This window comes from Perognathus longimembris, chromosome 1 (assembly GCF_023159225.1).
Source record: "Perognathus longimembris pacificus isolate PPM17 chromosome 1, ASM2315922v1, whole genome shotgun sequence".
NCBI lineage: Eukaryota > Metazoa > Chordata > Mammalia > Rodentia > Heteromyidae > Perognathus > Perognathus longimembris.
In genome coordinates, this window is record NC_063161.1 from 151,618,474 (window position 1) to 151,638,319 (window position 19,846).

The 19,846-nt window shown below is 47.2% G+C and overlaps 1 protein-coding gene across 1 annotated transcript in view; it reads right to left on the reverse strand.

Annotated features, from left to right (window-relative positions):
- Ttll11 (tubulin tyrosine ligase like 11) overlaps positions 1-9,336 on the reverse strand; it is a 100,203-nt gene extending 90,867 nt beyond the window's left edge. Inside the window, exon 1 of the mRNA XM_048341199.1 lies at positions 8,857-9,336. Coding sequence (XP_048197156.1) covers positions 8,857-9,324 — 468 coding nt within the window. The 5' untranslated portion in view covers positions 9,325-9,336. The remainder of the gene's footprint in view (positions 1-8,856) is intronic.
- Between the last annotated feature and the right edge of the window lie 10,510 nt (positions 9,337-19,846).

The window sequence follows — 19,846 nt, forward strand, 5'->3', positions numbered from 1 at the left end:
AAAACCCAAAGGGGATTCATGACACCTTAAATGCATAGTTGATCTTACCAGGTGCCACTGGCTCACGCCTGTAATCCTAGCTATGCAGGAGACTGAGATCTGAGGATTGCAGCTCAAAGCTAGACCAGGGCAGGAAAGTCTGTGAGACTCAATTCCACTAAACTACCCAAAAAGCCAGAGTGGAACTGTGGCTCTAGTGGTGGTACACTAGCCTTGGGCAAAAGAAGTTCAGGAACAGTGCTCAAGCCTTGAGTTCAAGCTCCAGGACCCCCAAAATAATTTTTAAGTATAATCGATCTTAAAAGAAAAAAAAACTTCAAATCATTATAATTACTATTATTGAGGGTGGTACTGGGGGCCTTGTGCTTTCTTGGCAGGCACTCTGCCTCTTAAGCCACACCCTCTGCCTTCATTATTCTGCCTTCATTATTTTTCAATTAGTGTTTCACGTTATGCTTGACCACAATCCATCTATCTATGGTTCCCACATTGTGAGAGTAACAGGCACAGCCACTACATCCAGTTATTGACTGAGATGAAGGTTTCAAGTTTATGTCTGGGCTGGCCTTGAACTATAATCCTCCTGATCTTAACCTCTTAAATAGGTAGGTTTATAGACATGAGTCTCTAAGGCCTGGCTAAGTCAGTGCTATTTTGAAAAACTTAATCCTAGACTACATCAAGTTAATGTTTCCCCAAGAGACAATATATCTTTTTTCATACCACCATCTTTGAGTGTTTGTTATCTGCTGTAAGGCTGAGATCTGAGGATGACAGTTCAAAGCCAGCCAGAGCAGGAAAGTCCAGGAGGCTCTTAATCACCATAAAACCATAAGTGGAGCTGTGGCTCAAGTGGTAGAGCACTAGCCATGAGCACAAAAGCTCAAGGACAGCACCCATTCTGCAAGGTAAGTAGCGGGATCTCTACCCATTGTTTCAGCTGATGCTGTAGGCGCCACTGTATTTAATAATAGTCAAGCTTAGTCACACAAGCAATTAGTGACAAACACTTTAATCCACATCTGTCTGATTTCAAATATTGGGCAAAAACAATTTCCCCTTTATAGCATGCACTTAAAAATGATCAAGTACTTTGACAGTGTGTTCTTCTCAGGGAACAGGTTTAAAAGGAAAATAAAATGTGTTAACTTTTACATTTAACTTTGGCTGATTGAGATATATATATATATATATATAAAACATATTTCATAATACACACCCACATGACTATTAAAATTGAGGCACAAGCCAGGTACCAGTGGCTCATGCCTAAAATCCTAGTTTCTTAGGAGGCTGAGATTTGAGGATCATGGTTCAAAGCCAGCCTGGGCAGGAAAGTCTGTGAGACTCTTATCTCCAATAAACTACTCAGAAAAAACTGGAAGTGGCACTGTGGCTCAAGTGGTGGAGTGCCACTCTTGAGCACAAAGAGGCTCAGGGACAGCACCCAGGCCCTGAATTCAAGTCCTTGGATTAGCAAAAAAAAAAAAAAAAAAATGAGGTGCTGCTTAGATACTGGTAGCTCACCCTTGTAATCCTTGCTACTCAAGAGGCTGAGAACTGAGGATCATGGTTCAAAGCCAGCTTGAAGGAAATTCCATGAAACTCTTATCTCTAGTTAATTACTAAAAAAAAGCCAGAAGTGGAGCTGAGGCTCAAGTGATAGAACACTAGCCTATTACTAGCTCAGACCCTCAGGATTGGCAGCAATAAAAAAATTTTTTGAAGTACAATACACAGTGTATGTTTTCTAACACAGAAAAAGAAATTATATCTGCTTTAAAAAAAGAACTTGCGTGTGGGGAGCCAGTGGCTCACACCTATCATCCTAACTAATCAGGAGACTGAGAGTCAAGGATCTCATTTTGAAGTCAGCCTGGGCATGAAAGTCTATGAGACTCTTATCTCCAATCAACCAGCAAAAAGCCAGAAGTGAAGCTGCAGCTTGAGTAGTAGAGTGCCAGCCTTGAGTGGAAAAAGCTAGGGGACAGTGCCCAGACCCCGAATTCAAGTCCAAGCACTGGCACAAAAAATTAAAATTAAGTAAAAAATAAAAATAATAGTTTGCAGTAGTTATAGTCCTTGACTATGAGCCAAGGACTGTTTAAGAAGTTACTATGGATTCATGAAACTATTACATGTATTATTCAAATAACAGTAGTGAATTGTGATTTTTAGTTATGACAAATTTAACTTGCAAAGGGAAAAGTCCAGTGGATTAGATGCTAAAATAATATGTCTGTTGAAGGAGAACATTTGATGGAGTAGATATAAACCATTCTTAAGTATAGTGCTATGTTTAAAAAAATGGGATATAAATTGTCAAGACTATCACAGGAGCTAGAAGGGGGGTTGGGAAAGCTATACTACTACGGTCTTTCATTTTATCCTCTGCCTTCCTCCAGAAGGAATCTGAGACAGAGATTCAAATCACAGTCTCACATTCCACGGAGGAGTGATGTGGCTTGGCTCATCAAAATGGCCCAGGAATAGCGTCTCCTCAGAGGCAGCAGCGAGCCAGGGCTAGGAAGGCGCAGGTGCAGATTGTATCTCTGCCAGGCAGAATCCATTGCAATGCATTTTATCCTAAGGCCTGTTTGCAGTATTGCTGTCCTGATTCCACTGTCATTTGAGTAACTGGAGTGGTAAGAAGTAGAAAATCATTAAAACATACCTGTGCCAGGGCACCAGTGGCTCATGCCTGTAATCCTAGCTACCTAGGAGGCTGAGAGCTGAGGATCATGGTTCAAAGCCAGGCTAGTCAGGAAAGTCTATGGGACTCTTACCTCCAATTAACCACCAAAAAGCTGGAAAAGGAGATGTGGCTGAAGTGGTAGAGCACTAGCCTTCAGCACAAAAGCTAAGGGACAGTGCCTAGGGTCTGAGTTCAAGCCTCAAAACCAGCAAACACACACACACACACACACACACACACACACACACATAATCACAATCACACAATCACACCTAAAACTAGACTTTGGAACAAAGCTGTAGCCCTGTTTCCTTTGTTACTGATTGTGCCTGCCTCAGCTTCTCCAATTGTTATCTGGGAATGATGATATTGGTATGACCAGGATGAAGATGACAATGATGACAATAGTAGAAGAACTCCTTGCAGGATGGTTTTTAGCTGAGAACTGGCAAAGAGGGAGGGTGGTGTGAGATTGTATATTGGCTCTAGACCAGGATCCTGATGGCTCTGCCACTTGTCTCCTGTGGGGCTCATCCCAGTCTCTCTATAACCCAATTCCTCGTCTGTAAATTGGAGATAACAGTATATGCCTCAGAGAGTAGGAGCCGGAAAGAAAAATAATGTAGAGTTAATGGCCAGGATAATTGTACGTGCATAAGTATGCACATACACCTGCGCATGCTGGTCCTGGGGCTTAATCTCAGGACCTGGTCAACTGTCCCTGAGCTTTTTTGCTCAAGGCTAGCACTCTGCCACTTGAGCCATTGCTCCCTCTGACTTCTTGGTGGTTAACTGGAGATAAAAGCATTTCATGGACTTTCCTGACCAGGCTGGCTTTGAACCACAATCCTCAGATCTCAGCCTCCTGAGTAGCTAGGACACGAGGTGCCTGGCCTCAGTATAATTTTTAATCAGCACAAAACGCTTAGTTCAAGACCTACCACTTAAGTGCTCACTAAATAGTGACCTAATGTAATATATAAGTAACCAGTAGCACAATTCACAGTGTGCATGTTCTGAAGGATGGCTGAATACATTTCAGAAAATAACATGTGGTTTGGAGTCTCTGAAACAAAGAGCTCATGTTGTAATAGGTTTAGGGACAGGATCTTATGCAAACTACCACCAACAGATTCTACCGTGACATCTCTCAGCCCTCATTCGTATTAGCTGGCATCCATGGCACCCGTCCTGTCTCTCCAGCCTACACAACACTCAACCTCTCTCCCCCGGGAGGTGGCTCGACAATACCGGTATCTATTCTCTGTGGTGTCTTTTCTCCAAGGTTTTCATTAGTGACAGCAGCAAAACTGCAGAATATCCAGGGACTGGGTGCTTGTAGTGGTAGCTACTCAGAAGTCTGAGATCTGAGGATCGCCATTCGAAGCCAGCCCAAGCAGAAAAGTCTGTGACTTTTATCTCCAGTTAACCAGCAAAATGCCAGAAGTGGAACTGTGGCTCAAGTGGGAGAAATTGAGCCTTGAACAAAAAAGCTAAGGGGCAGTGACCAGACCCTGGGATCAAAAAAAGAAAAGAAAAATGACATGCAGAGGATAGAAGACATTCCCACAATGGGAAGACTAGACAGTTACATAAGGAAGTCCACTGTGAGCCAGGATCCATCCCTCTCTGTTTTGGCTAAACTTCAGTGGTGACTCTACTATTTGAGAATAATTCTATTCTTATCTCCATGCAACCAGAGACACCATCTGTGAAGTTTCCCTTTAAGAAACAACTCTAGCACTGCAGATTCAGTTGAATTAGGCCTGCTGGAAATGGATGTGACTGAAAACTGGATCATCAGAGAGTCGCCGTGGGACTGAAGGAGGGTGGGCAAGAAGCTGGGTCTATATATGGCCAGTGAGCTGTGGGCAAAAGCAGTCTGGAGCGCAAGCTTCTTGGCACGGCCTTCGATGTACTCCATGATCTGCTTCCTTCTCCTTCTCTCTCCATCTATGGGTTCCCTAAGCTGCCAGCAACCCATCCTGCAGTGGGAACTTGGTCCTTTGTTCCTGCTCTAAGTAAAATACTCTTTGCCCCCAAAGGACTGTAATTGTTTGTCTGCTGGAGACTCCTGGAGAGCAGTGTTTTCATACCTGCAGCTGCAGCCCCTTGCCAAGGCTCTGCCGACAGAGCCAAAACATGGGACAAGCGCAGAACTGAAGCCTGGTGTCAGGTGGAACTCCTATTTCAAATGCATGGTTCTGCCTCTCACTAGCTGTACGACTCTCTGTGTTAATATTCTCTTGTGTATGATGGACACAATAAGGCCCTATCTACTAGGTTGCTAAGAAATAAAAATTATCTCTAAGCGATTGCAATAGAACCTGAGGTTCTATTTTTATGAACCTGATACAAGTTCATTTTTATGAAATGAAGAAAAGTGAAAAATGCAAGAAAGATAAAAAGGAAATGGAGGAGAGGATAAGCAAGAGTATTAGAGAGGTGAATCTGACCAGTGTATATTAGATGCATTTGTGGAAATATCACACTGTACAGCTAATGTGCACTAATAAAAATGGGAGATGGGAAAAAAGTGAAAATATAGGCTGTGGTGCCAGGAGCCAGCAAACTTCTGGACCCAAGGGGCTGGCTTGGTGCCTCCTGGTGGGTGGCTGTGTTGTACTGCTTCTCATTCACACTCACAAATGGAGAGGGGGCTTTCACCTTGGTTGGTGTTCATGATCTTATTTCTTTTCATTCTCTTTTGTATTTTGAACCAGGGTTTAGCTATGTTCTTCAAGCTTACTCAAACTCATGATCTTCTTACCCCGCCCTCCCAAGTGCTGGAATTACAGACATGAGCCATCAAGCTTAGCTTTCCTGGGCCAGCCACCTCCACCAATTCTCAACTTGCAACTCTCAAGCCTGAAGCAGTAATAACACAGCACGACCTGATAAGGTCACTGCTGCCCGATTCCTTGTACCCCAGCCCCAAGTAGAAGTGCTGCTCCAAGAACACCAACGGCAAAAGTTAAGAGGTGATCTTGTCCAACATCATTCCCAAAGCATACAGAAAGCCCCAGGTGCTAGAGGTTCATGCCTGTAGTCCTAGCTACTCAGGAGGCTGAGATCTAAGGATCACAGTTCGAAGCCAGCACAATTAGGAAAGTCTGTGACTTTTATCTCCAAATAACCACCAGAAAACCAGAAGTGGAGCTGTGGCTCAAAGTGGCACAAATGTTCAGGGACAGTGCCCAGGCCCTGAGTTCAAGCCCCATAACCACCACCACCACCACCAACAACAACAACAACAACAAAAATAGGGAAGCTGAGTCCTAAAGAGGTCATATGGTTGTAGTTGTTAGTTCTATGTTCATGTATATTATATGTTCTATGTTCATGTTCTATGTTCTATGTTCATGTATGTTACTTGTCATGCAGTCAGTTTGGACATGGGTACTAAGAATACCACTGTCACAGATTAAAGTTGGAAAGAACTTGAAAATGTATCTAATTTGGCCCATTCTAAGACTTCAGGATGACATATGAGCTCTGCTACAATATTTCATCATTTGTTCCTGAATATTTCTTGAACTTCTACGATGTGCCGTGAACTAGGGACACAAGTCAAATGCCACACCAGCTCTCAAGACCTCACAGACTAATGGAAAAGCTAGCATTAAATAAATCACCATATATCTAATAGGAAAGTCTCACCACTGTGGGTGGTTTATGTTCAAATAAGCTAGAATGAACACCTCCACCTACATACCTGGGGTGGAGGGAAACATCACACTTAGGGCCCTGGAAACTGCCCACCCTACTGGGCTCATTGGTATGAATCTCATGCAAGTCGACATTGGGCATCACTGAATTTCAGTTCTACCCCACAATACAGATAAACAAACTGAGTTCTGAAGAATTAACTCTTTTGCCCCCAAGTAGCACAGCTGATAAGACAGAAGGACCTTAAAGCCCTTCCATGGCTTACATAGGCTTCCTTCCAAGTGAAAACCCAAACCCCACAGTGAGGCATACGATCTGACCCCCTGCTTACTTCTGCAGCCTTATCTCTTAACACCCTGTGCAAGTCCCAAATGTCACTCCTTCTACCAGGGATGGAAGTTCATGTCCCCAAATAACTCTGGCCCATTTTCAGCACTCAGGACTCAGGTGGGGTTTATATATGACCCCAGGAAGCCCTGCCAAGAGGGGGCCTCCTGTGCTCTGACACCTTCACATACAGAGAGAGAAACACTCATCACATAATTTCTTCATCCATTCAACAAATATTTATTGAGCAACTTCCATAAGCCAAGCTTTGGCTGGTACACAGCAGTCACACACAAAGCCCCTGCCCTCGTGGAGCTTCCATTCTGGTGGGGGAAAACAATGAACAAACAATACATGATACCATGTCCAGGAGTTTAGTGCTATGAAAAAAAAAAAAAAAGAACAACAAGGGCTGGAGACTGGTAGGGATGTCACTCAGGACTCTCTAAGGAGATGACATTTGGTTAGAGATCTGAAGAAGTGACAGGGTAAGACATGCAAACAACTGGGAAATGAGAATTTTAGGAAGCAGCAGCAATAGCCCTGTGATTACTACCACTGTTTACTTGTGTTTATTCTCTACTGACTTGTGAGGTCTATGAGGGCAAAGGTACATCTTAAATATGATTCCGATGGCCCAGTAATGGACTTAACCACCACAGTGAACATGCACAGATGAACGAATGAGCCTGAGCTGAGCTGACTGACTCTACCTGGCCTAACAAGACCAGGCCTACTTTGTGTGTCTCTCTTCACACAGAATCAGGTTAAACACAGGCCTTCTTGGGCCAGCTCCCTAGCCTGACTCGGTGGCTCATTTCTCCAGATTCTGTCTTCATTAGGACTACAGGACGGACACATTCAGGTTCACCTTTCTGACCATTATATCTCTGCCTTGGGACCTAGAACCTTGTCTAGAAGAGTCCAGATTTGGAACTGAGACCCTTGCCTTGTCTGGCCCAGGTTTCACAGGTATGAAACTTCCTTCTGGAACCACACACACACCCAAGACTGAGGTCCCTGATATCTGAGTCAGAGTTCCTCCATAGCTTACTCCTACTCCTCAAAGTCCTTCCTTCCAAACCAAATAACTCATCCCTGAGTGGGACATCAACTCTCTGACCATATACATCCTCTCTGTGGCCATCTCTCTGAGGGCTCCAAAACTTCACAGTCATTACTGAATGCCTACCATACCCAGGCCTAATGCAAAAGTACCTGGGCCTAGGACTGAGTACCCAGACCCAAGGCTAATTACCTGGATCCTCAGGTTGTCTGCTGCAGACTCTTACTTTCAGCAGACCACCTGGTCAAAGTCTCCAGACCTGACTACCCTAACTCAAAATTCTGACATTCCCAAAAGCACACTAAATAGTTCCGTATATTGCTGAATCATAAATGGCTTTATTCACTCAACTCCAATAGAAGCCTCTGGAAATCATTGGTGCTTCACCTCAGATTCCAACAGGACTAAAATTAGCTCAAGGATTAATAACTCAACCATTATTCAACCTTCCATCTGCCACTCACTGACACCTGCTACATGCCAAGCCCTGAATCATAAAACAAGTGCCTGCACTCATGGTGATGATGGTTGTCGGTGATGGTGGTGATAATGGTGTTGGTGTGGAGGGTGGTTTAAAAAAAAAAAATGGTAGTGAATGTGTGTGTGTGTGTGTGTGTGTGTTATACAACACTCAGAAGTTTTCTGATACTATAACAAAATGACCCGATAGAGATTACTGGCATGGGAGAGGGTAAAGGACCAATGAGGAAAGGTAACTTGCTCTAGATGGGACGGCTCAATAGCTGGGCCCAGTGAGATCCTAGTCTGTCTGCCTCTCAAAAACAAAGCTGTTAAGTTGCCCAAGAGTTAGACGGTAAGCGTTAAACAAATAGAGATATCCAAGAGAAGAGGTTCTAGCCCCTGGGACTGAAAGACAGACCGACGGACGGACGGACGGACGGACAGACAGACAGTTCTAGCAGGTGAGTGCTGAGGGCTGAAAACAGGTAAGAGCTGGAGGGGAGCCGGAGGAGAAAGTGGGTGGCTTGTCCTGAGTGGCTCTGGGGGCCAGGCCTTGAAGGACAGCTGACCAGCAGGCGTGTCGCGGTGGTGCGTCCTGTCCACCCCCCTGGTGCCCCGCGGCGGGGCCGGGCCTCACCTCCTTCCACCTGAGCTGGCGGATGCTGATCTTCAGGGCTTCCAGGGAGGTCTTGGCCTTGGAGCTGTCCACGGTGACTGCCCGCTGCCAGACGCCGTCGTCGCCCCTGCGGCCGGAGCTCCGCTTGCAGCCGCGACCTTTGCCCCTGGGCTTCCCCTGCTGGCAGAGGCCTCGCGTCGGCGTCGGCGTCAGCGCCGCGGCCGGCTTCGGCTTGGACGGGGGCAACGTGGGAGGCGGGCGCGGGGGCACGCGGGCGTCGCCCTCCTCGGCCGCGCGGGGCTGCGCCGGGGCCCGGGCCTTGGGCTCCTCCTCCCCCGCCTTGCGCTCGGGTTCCCCGGCCGCGCCCGCGTCCACGCTGACCTGCCCCAGCGCCGCCAGCGCCCTGGCCTCCGTCTCCCGCCGGGCCGCGGCCACCGCCTCCGCCTCCCACCGCGCCGCCAGCTCCCGCTCGCAGCTGCCCCGCCTCATGGCCGGTGCCAGTGTCGCTGCCGCCGCCGCCGCCGCCACCGCTGCTCCGCCTCTCCGGCCCGCGACCGAGTGGCCGCCGCCGCCACGCGCTCCCCGCCCGAGCCCGTTGCCATGATCGCCCCGGCTCCCAGTGACAGGGATAGTCGCCGCCTCAGACGGGGTCCGGGAAGGGACAATCGCCGAGCGAGCCCCTGCGACCTCATAGGCGGCGGGCGCCCACGTGACAGGGGCTGTCACAGAGGCTGCGGCGGCCATCTTGGAAGAGGGCAACGCGCGGCTCGGCCCCGCCCACCCGGAAAGGCGCTCGGAGCCCGGCCTGGGACTGGACGGCGGTGAGACTGGGAGCTGAGCGCGTGGGGAGGCTGACGTGAGGAGTGACCCTTGCTTCAAACAAGAGACTCAGTTTCCCCCCAGCCCCATGCACATTGGCCGGGACAACTCTTCTTTTTCTTTCTTTTTTCTTTTTGGTCGGTCGTGGGGCTTGAACTCGGGGCCTGGGCGCTGCTCCACTTTGAGCCACAGTTCCACTTCCGGTTTTCTGGCAGTTCATTGGGGGATTAGAGTCTGCCCGGGGCTGGCTTCGAACTGAGATCCTCAGATCTCAGCCTCCTGAGCGATTAGGATTACGGGCGTGAGCCACCAGTGCCTGGCCTGGGACAGCTCCCTGCACCCCACCTCCCCATCCAGCCCTGGGGAAACTGGCCAGGGGAACTGCTGGGTCGGGAGATGGCTGTTCAGTGCGGCGGGGGCGGGGGGGGGGGGGGGGGGGAAGGGGGGTGGTATTCCTACGGGGCTGTGGGTGGGGAGGGAGGGGTGGGATGGGCTTGGGACAGACCCCAGGCCAGCAGGACAGGGGGAGGCCTTCCTCTGCTCCCAGGGAACTCGCCCTGTGGAGTGGCGAAGACTCACAGACCCCCCCCCAGTGGAACCAAGGACATCCACTCCTGTTTTGTTTTCTTATTGTGACTTTGTTGTAGTATGTGATGAGAAAACTTAATTTTTTTAAAGCAAACCTTTTCTTTATCTACATGGCAACTCCAACTTCTGTTTCTAGGGAAAATAGTAATTTTTTTTTCCCTCTCTCTGGATTATGAGTTCTTTGGAGCCAAAGACTCCTTTTGTTCTTTGAATGTCTCCCGGCTTCCAGTTTGTTTCTTCTTAGTAAATGTTCAATTGGTTGTTGAGCTTGTAACAAACCAGGATTCTGTCTTAGTCCATTCATGCTAATACACTGTGACTCCAAGGATGGCCCAGGATGTGTAATATAAGAATAACCAAATCATTCTGTAGCCATCTAAAATACATGATTGTGTGATCCCTAAAAGCATCCACTTTCCTATCATTTTGAGTGTTTGGAATGTTTATTTCAGTCAACTTTTCTATCACCATCCGCTCCCATCCTAAGAGAAGTATCTCAAAGCTCTCTGAACTTGAGTCTGCCTCTCCGGAAGAAAAATAACAGAATGATTTATAAAGAATTTAGGTTTTCTTTAAAAAGTCTTGAATCCACTTTTAATGAAAATTTAGTGTTTGGGCTATTTTTATTGCATAGTTCATTGGCATTCAATACATCCACACAGTTTCATGAACACTACCACTTCTATTTCCTTTGCTGAAATGTGTCCATGAAATAACAAGTCCCAATTACCCACCCCCACCTTCAGCCCAGCTTTTGGAAACCACTGCTCTGTTTTCTTCCTTGATGAATTTATCTTCTCTAAGCACCTCAGATAACTGGAATCTTACAACATTTGCCCTTTTGTGTCTGGCTTATGTCATTTATTGCAATGTCTTCTAAATTCTCCCATGTTCTAGAAGATCAGAATTCCACTCCCCTTTAAGACTACTATTCCACTGTAGTCAAACACCCTATTATCTTTATCCATTCAGCTGCCCTGGGACATTTGACATGTCTACACCTCTTAGCTATGGTGAATGATATTGTCATTAGCATTGTTGCACACACATCCCCTTGAGCCTCTGCTTTCAATTCTTTTAGGTTGTGCATTTTTGTAAAGCTAACTCAAGAAGGGGGCTCTCCTCTTTCACCTGAAGGAACCACATTTGTCTTGGTTTTGCTCATGTTTTTAGCAAATGGAGTTGAAAAGAGCACTGCAGACAGCCCACAGTGCTCGTGACTGCACGAGTGAACTTTGTGAAAACACAGTTCTAGAAGGAAGTGGCTCTTCTTACTCTCTCATCTTTATGGGAATCTTGTTGCTTTACTTGACCCTGGATCTCACTTGGTAAATAATTTGCCCCAGCCTTAAGAGGTCCCGGCCTCCTTTGAAGCAGCAGCGGTTACTCTCTTCCCTTGGAGACCACATGCCAGTAGTCTAGCGTTTATGTCTGGTCATCTGACCACCTACACCAACTAGCCCAGAGTGCTTATTTAGAATGTAGGCTTCTGAATGTCAACCCAGACACACACACACACACACACACACACACACACACACACACACACACACACAAAATCCAGGAGTCGAGACGTTCAATGAGTTCTGGGGATTCTGAGGCAGGCAGGATCGAAGTTCCACTGATAGATTCCACGTCAAGCCTCAGGAGACCCATTGGAGCTGTCCATGGTACCAAAAAGAAGCGCTCACAGCCCCTTCCCCAACACTCACCACAGCGTACAGGGAGACTTTTATGTCTTTCTTGTTTGTCTTGCCCACCAGAGTCTAGGGGTCAAGGATAAAGAGTGCTCTGTTCTTGAGGACCGCACTATCCCCGTGGCTGTCCCATTGCCTGGCAAAGAGTGGGTACTCAAGAATTGTTTTCTGAATGAATCAGTGAAAAACTAAACCGTTCAGATTTTTACAGCAGGGAAATAGACACATTGTGGCAAAATGCTGATCTGTGCCAGCTTTAGCCACCAAGGGAAACGGTGGTGATGTCACGCGAAGGGAACTGGCGCAAGCGTGGTAATTGCAATGCTCAAAAACTGCTCTGCATAAACAGGGCCTGAAGAAGACACAGATAAATGAGAACAGCTGTGGTGCTGGGGACTGGAGGATGAGATCGTTCTTGAATGTTTCCTTGCCATTTTGGCACACTAGAAAGCATGTGGCTCTTCAGATCCTTGAGCCCAGAAATCTATCCCAGTTCCCAAGCAGCAGGCTATGATTGCTGAGCAGACCTACAGTAGACACAACCGACCAAGCATTTTACCTACATCTTCACCACCCCTGAGGGGTGAGTGCCTTTATGATTCATATCTACAGATAAGGAAGTTGCTGCTCAGAGAAGTCAGTTTCCCAAGCCGCCCAGTAGAGGCAAAGACAAGATTCTAATTCAGGGTGATATGTCGCTGCCCCGATTCCCATTACCCTCCAAAAACCACCGGGAGCAAATATGTTCCAATATGAATATTAGTTATTATTCCAAGGGACCGGACTAAGGTGTTTTGTTTTCCTTTATTTGTTTTGGTTTTTTTGCCAGTCATGTGGCTTGAACTCAGGGCCAGAGCACTGTCCCTGGCTTCTTTTTGCTCAAGGCTAGCACTCTACCACTTAAGCAACAGCGCCACTTCTGGCTTTTTCTATATATGTGGTGCTGAGGAATTGAACCCAGAGCTTCATGCGTGCTAGGCAAGCACTGTACCGCTAAGTCACATTCCCAGCCCTTTGTTTTCCTTTATTCTTTTCTACTTCTTTTCAGTTTTCTACAGTACGCATGTGATTGTTCTTTGGACTGGAAAATCGCTATCTACAGCTCACCTTAACTGTTGTCAGATAGATCACTTTTGTGAACAGTCTATAGCCAACCCTACCCTAAAAGGCCAGCCAGGGAGTAGCCTGTGGGCAACTTTCTGCCTTGTTATTATCAAGATCTGCCACCAGGTGGAGCCCGAGGTCCAGTTTTGAAGCATTGAATCCGGTGGTGGATGCATAGAGGAAGGTTCCATTTCAACAAACATCTAACACTGAACTGCACCTGCGTGCGCACACACACACTCACACACACACACACACACACAATTTTGAGGTTTGCCATGTTGTCCCTTCTGCCTGGTACACCTTCCTCCCAGGTCTTATTTGATCTCTTGTCTACTCAATTTGTCCTTAAGCAAAGGCCCAGCTATACAAATCTTAAACAGGACAGGGGCAGGGGATATGGCCTCTAGGATTTGCATTGTTAAAAATAAATTTTAGGGGGCTGGGGATATAGCCTAGTGGCAAGAGTGCCTGCCTCGGATCCACGAGGCCCTAGTTTCGATTCCCCAGCACCACATATACAGAAAACGGCCAGAAGCGGCGCTGTGGCTCAAGTGGCAGAGTGCTAGCCTTGAGCGGGAAGAAGCCAGGGACAGTGCTCAGGCCCTGAGTCCAAGGCCCAGGACTGGCAAAAAATAAATAAATAAATAAATTTTAGGGGGGGGAATGAGGGAGGAGGTAACAAGTAGTACAATAAATGTACTCACTGCCTTTCATATGAATCTGTAACCCCTCTGTATCAGACTTTGACAATAAAGGAAAAAAATAAATTTTAAGTGACTTCATTGTCATTTATCTGCTTGGTGAGGAAGGCATCAGAATAGGAAATATTCCTAACATAGCAAGGAACCATGGGCTTCACAAGGAACACAAGTCCACGAGGAGGGGGAAGGGGGGCAGGACCCTCCTTTATGGAAGGGGCTTGAAAGAAATGCCATGTGATATTTGAACAGTGATATCTGCACTTTGTCCCAACCCCACCATCGTGCATGCGTGCTGTAAATAAAAGTTGACAACTTGTATACATTAAAAATATGAAATGTAAGGCATACAATAAATCTATTAAAGAAAAATTAAAAAGCAGCGAGCCAGATTTGCTGACTCCTACTGTGAAATAATCAGATCTCCTGAGTCGGAATACATACGCTGATTTTTTTTAATGACTTTGCAGTCCCTCACCTGAGAAGCAGAACTTTAATAACCACATTCATCTCAGAATGTTATGCGTGTTGTGAAATGCCTAGCCAGGGGTGCTCAATAAATCCTGGTGGCTGTTGTCATTCCCATTGTAGAGATGAGGAAAGTGAGCCTGGCTGAGACAGAGAAGGGCTTTGTGTCCAGTGCATCACAGGTGATTAAAGGGTTGAAGTGGAATCCTCAGGCTGATGGCGCTAAGGGTGTGTTCTTTGCATCCTTCCCTTCTATCATGTTGTCACCTCCTGAGACATGTGGCCTGGCCCTGTGCTCCCTGGCCTTCTATTCCCCTCTGCTAAGTGGGGAACCAGGCCCAGAGCCCTCCCATCAGGGCTCTTCTATTATTGCTGTCCTATCTTACACCTCAGTGAAGTCATGGCGTGGACATGTTGGGACCTTGGCCAGACTCTGGGGTCCCTGAACCATGGACATTGAATCAAGAGGATGGATTCTTCCTTGTGGGGCTCACATATCGGGTCTGGGAAGAAAGTGGGGGGGTGCCACTCCACTCACAGGTAATAGCACAATGGGCAGGCTTGTGTTACTTGACAACATGATACTATCTCGGCTTCTCTGAGCACTCTGGGAAGGCAGAGAATAAACACCAAATTTCAAATCACTTTTCTGAAAAGGTCAAGAGAAATTGAAAGCTACTGCACTTTCCTAACAACTGGTTTTTCTCTTGGAGAGCTGTCAGGGTTTAAAAATATTTGACAAAGCAATCATCTACAGGCAATCAAGAGAACACATCACCCAGGTCAAGAAGCAGGGGCCGTTGAAATGTATCAGTGGATTGGTGCCTGGGAACGGAAAAAACATACGCACACATCACCAATTACTCAGTGTTAGCTTAACTTTGGAAAGCAAGTTTTAAAATGAACAGAGAAAAATAAATCCCAAGTATTCCCAAGCAGCCTAATCTGAGACACCCTTTTGCTTCTTAGTTTAAGGGGTGACTTGAAGAAGAGAATTGTCTTCCAATTTTGAGTACCTGACCCCACATTTTATACACACGCACACACACCATCACTAATTAGCCAACAAGACCCACGTTGGATTCTGCTGGGATTGACAAAATGGATTTTGTGATCATTTGAAGGATGTCTTGCCATTTTCCTAAAAGGTTGGTCACGGGAGCTCAACGGGTGGTCTCTTGCATTGAACTTGAATGTATGTGTTAGGGTAGGCTATTTTTTATGCTGCAACAATAAATATCTCCAAGCCTCAGAGACTTAATAGAAATATACTTCTCCCTCACACTACACACCCAGGACAGGAGACTGACTGTTTGTACAGTAATCACCCAAGGTGACCAGTTAACAGAAGCTCCATGCCGATATGATTACCTTAGATAGAAGTAAGTAGACACAATGAAGCATACACTAACTTCTTTTTTCTTTCCCTAGATCCGAGGGTTACACCCTAGGCCCTGCTGGGTCCAGGAACCAATCATGAAAGAACAGTAGTATAGAACTCAGGGACCTGAGCAGCATCGGTATAGATCTAAAGTGAGAGCAGATCACGTGGCCCATGAATGTTTGGTATATGGTAGGCACGTGGAATAAACACGGTGTTATAACATTACAAGTGACCTAGATGTGAAACTATGGTGAATAGACATGAAGCCTGGGGCTGTGTCTAGTGGTAGAGTGGGAACTTGGCATGAGCGAAGGCCTGGGATCCATCCTCAGCATTGGAAGAAAAGAAAGGGGAAGACAAAGGAAAAAAGAGGAAAATGACACATGGGGAGACAAGAATCTTGTAGGTCATTTACCGTGAAGCAGTAATAGGAAAAGCGCAAGTGGGGTGAGTGAAGAAAAGGAAGTAGAGAATTAGCAATGGCCTACCACTTGGGGAAATCTTCTGATTTCTCTCTCTCGTAGTAGAAAACGAAGGACAGCTTTCCCTATTCATTGTCTCTGATGACAGGTGTCCCTGAGAGACAACTCTTCCTACATACCCACCCTCCCAAGGGGTACAAGAAAGCAATGTCACCTGGCACAGATGGCTCACACCTGTAATCCCAGCTACTCAGGGGGCTGAGATCTGAGGATCACCATTCAAAGCCAGCCTGGGCAGGAAACTGTGAGACTCTTATCTCCTGTTAACCACCAGAAAACCAGAAATGGTGCTGTGGGTCAAGTGGTAAAGCACTAGACTTGAGTTGAAGAGCTCAGGGACAGTGCCCACACCCGGAGTTCAAACCCCACGAGCACCACCACCACCACCACCACCACCAACAACAACAACAAAAAAGCAATGTCCAACATAGGAAGGTTGGAACTGGGTGTGTCCCTCCTCCATAGACCCAGCCTTGGTAAATGAAACAGGCCCTTTTGGACCAGAATGGAGTCAGGTCCCAGTACAAACTGCCTGGGACCCAACTTGTCCTTTTTTTCTGAATAATTAATTATTTATTGTCAAAGTGGGGTTATTTATTGTCAAAGTGGGGTTATTTATTGTCAAAGAGGGGTTACAGTTTCATATGGAAGGAAGTTTCACTGGCCACCAAAGTACCATGTTCTTGTACAATTTGTTACCTCCTCCCTCATTTCCTCCCCCTCCCCCTTTCCCTCTCACCCCATGAGTTGTTCAGTTGGTTTACACCAAATGGTTTTATAAGTATTGCTTTTGGAGTCGTTTCCAACTTGTTCTTCACCTGATAGATTGGATGGATGCTCGTGATCATGACCGTAGATCACAGTTTCCCTGACATCCCCAGTGAACTACACTGCATTTTCTGTCATAGCTGTGCAACTTGGTTTGGCCAATGGAGCCTTTTTGTATGACGTAAAGACCTAAAAAGCGCTTAGGCTCTAAGACATGTCCTCCTGGAATGTTTCCTACAGGAATCCAGACTCTGTGTTATGAAGACACTCAGGTGAGACTGCAGAATGATGTATGGTAGCTTGGAGAAGTCTCTTGAGAGTGGGACATTCTGGCCTCATCTAAGTTCCCAGCCAAATGCCACCACACGAGCAACATGACACAGAGCAGAACTGGCTGGCAGAGCCCAGTCACCTCCCAGAAGCAACAGAAATACTAACCTGCCATTGCCTTAGGTGACTGTACTTCGAGGCCATCTGTTGGGCACCAGTAGATAGGTAGCCCTGTGATTCTGTGATATCATAAATTATCCAAGAAGCCACATATTGAAGGATTGACTCTTGGAGTCTTCACTAGAGCATTTTGCCAGCGGTTACAAAGGCCTGCAGCCCATACATACCCTTAACGCTATCAGGAAACAGGCCAGAGAGGAAAGCAAGAACAAAAACAATACCAGCAAACCAATTCAGCTCCAATGGAGAGCTGACTTGGGACACTGTGGTGATGAGAGACAAGCCAGGAGACAGGACATAGAACATGGAGATGGAGACAGGACATAGAACATGGAGACGGAGACATGTGGCATGGCATAATGGCGCCGGAGCTGGCCTGACTCTAAATAGTGCCAGGTCAGGGGGCTGGGTTACAGGAAGCACTTGACTGACAGGTTCAGTAACCTATAGGCCAAGGGCCCACCCCTGTCTCTAGGAATTCAGGCACACCCATCAAGACAAGATGCCAGAGAATATAGTTCACCTTGTGGCCAATGATGGTGCTATCCAGATCTCACCTCCATACTACAATTCCCTTTCAGCAATGCAAGGAAAGGCACACAGGCCTGCATCTGGATATGGCCCTCCATGAGCCTTGGGCTTCACCAGATGAAAAGACCTCCTTCATTCCTGGCCCTGTGCCCAGGCCTGCCCTGGGCACTCCATGCACAGATGAGTTGGAAAGGATACTAGGGGTAGGGAATATGTGGGCCCATTGATAGGCCCTACACATCCATAAATGGCATCAGAACTTCAGTGCTAGGATAGAGAGCCATAGAGGGTGGTCCAGTTGGGACCCTTGGCCAGGGTGACTATGGAACAGGTCTGTAAACCATGTTCACTGGGCAGATGGGATGGGATATGGGGGAGGGCCGAGTCCGAGGCATTGGAAACAGCATGAGACAGGATGCAAGTGTGAATCAGCCTGGTGCAGTTGGCCGCCTACAAGAACTGTGTTATGGCTGGAACATCTATATATAGCAGAATGCAGAGAGGGGGTGGAGGAGACTGGCAGGACCTGGTTATTTAGGGTCTTGCAAACTAGGGGTGGGGGTGGGGAGTATGCTTACCATCCGGAGTTCAATGGGGAAACATAGGGCTTGGCTGGCGCTACACTGAAATGATCCTGTCCCTCCAGCTACTTGAGCAGAGACTGAATCAGAAGGGCCGAGAGACTGAAGGCAGCCACGGAAGCCTAAACTATGCACTCATTCATTCACTCATTCATTCATTCAACACATTTTTCACTGGCCACCTAAGTACCATGCACTGTTCTGTTGGGCACAGTGGCGGACAGTGAGGATGGAAAGTGATGTTTAGAGAAGTGTGGAGGAGGGTCCCCAGCTGTGATCACCCCACTGAGGGATGGATGGAGGTGCCGTTTACTTAAGTGGGACCTGAAGGAGACTTGGGTTCGAAGGACAATGGTGAGCTCAGTCATGGACACTGAGTTTGAGATATGGGGGCACCAGCAAGCATTTCCAGCCTGTCAAGACAGTAAGTCTGGAGGTTCAAATCCTTGCCTTCAGCTTTTCCTGCTGAAATTTCCTCTCCTCATTGATTGAGGGACCTGGAGGGGGGAGAGAGGGTTATAAGAAAGAGGAAGCCAGGAAGGAGGGTGGCAGGATGGGGTGGGGGGGATTCCCTGTGGGCTGGGAATTCCTGTGAGAATTTGCTATTCAGAGGCAGGTTGGGAGAAAGAGCAGCAGGTGTGGGGAGGAACGTGGAGGGAGGGGAGGGCCTTCCGTGTCCGCACATGTCCAGGTCAGCCTGGAGGAGGGGGATGGATGACTCTAGCCCACACTCTATGTGTAAAATGGGATCCATGAGGAAGTGGTGGTATGGCTCCGGTAGTAGAGTACCAGCTTTGAGGGAAAAAGCTAAGCAAGAGTGCCAGGCCCTGAATTCAAGCCCCAGTATATGCATGCATGTGCACGTGTACAAACCACACACATACACACACACACACACACACACACACACACACACACACAGAGGAGATCTGTGGAATTATTGAGAATAAAGCCAGACAATCCAGATCAAATTCTTGGCAAGAGGCCAGACCAGTGACACTACATGATTGATGTATTTTCTTTCTCTTTTTCTTTTTCTTTTTCTTTTTTCTTTTTTTTTTTTTTGCCAGTCCTGAGTCCCGAACTCAGGGCCTGAGCACTGTCCCTGTCTTCCTTTTTGCTCAAGGCTAGCACTCTACCACTTGAGCCACAGCGCCACTTCCGACTGTTTTCTATATATGTGATGCTAAGGAATAGAACCCAAGGGCTTTCATGTATACGAGGCAAGCGCTCTACCACTAGGCCATATTCCCAGTCCATGTATTTGGTTTTATTAGCTTATTAGAGCCAAGAAGCAGACATAGCAGGGGCTGGATTGGAGGAACATGAGGTGGGGATACGGCACAGAGAAGAGGGGCTTGTGGAGAATGCCACCCCCGGGGATGGGCAGGGCACCCGGCCCCCCGCCCCCCCTCCCCCACCAAGTGGGTCTCTACCA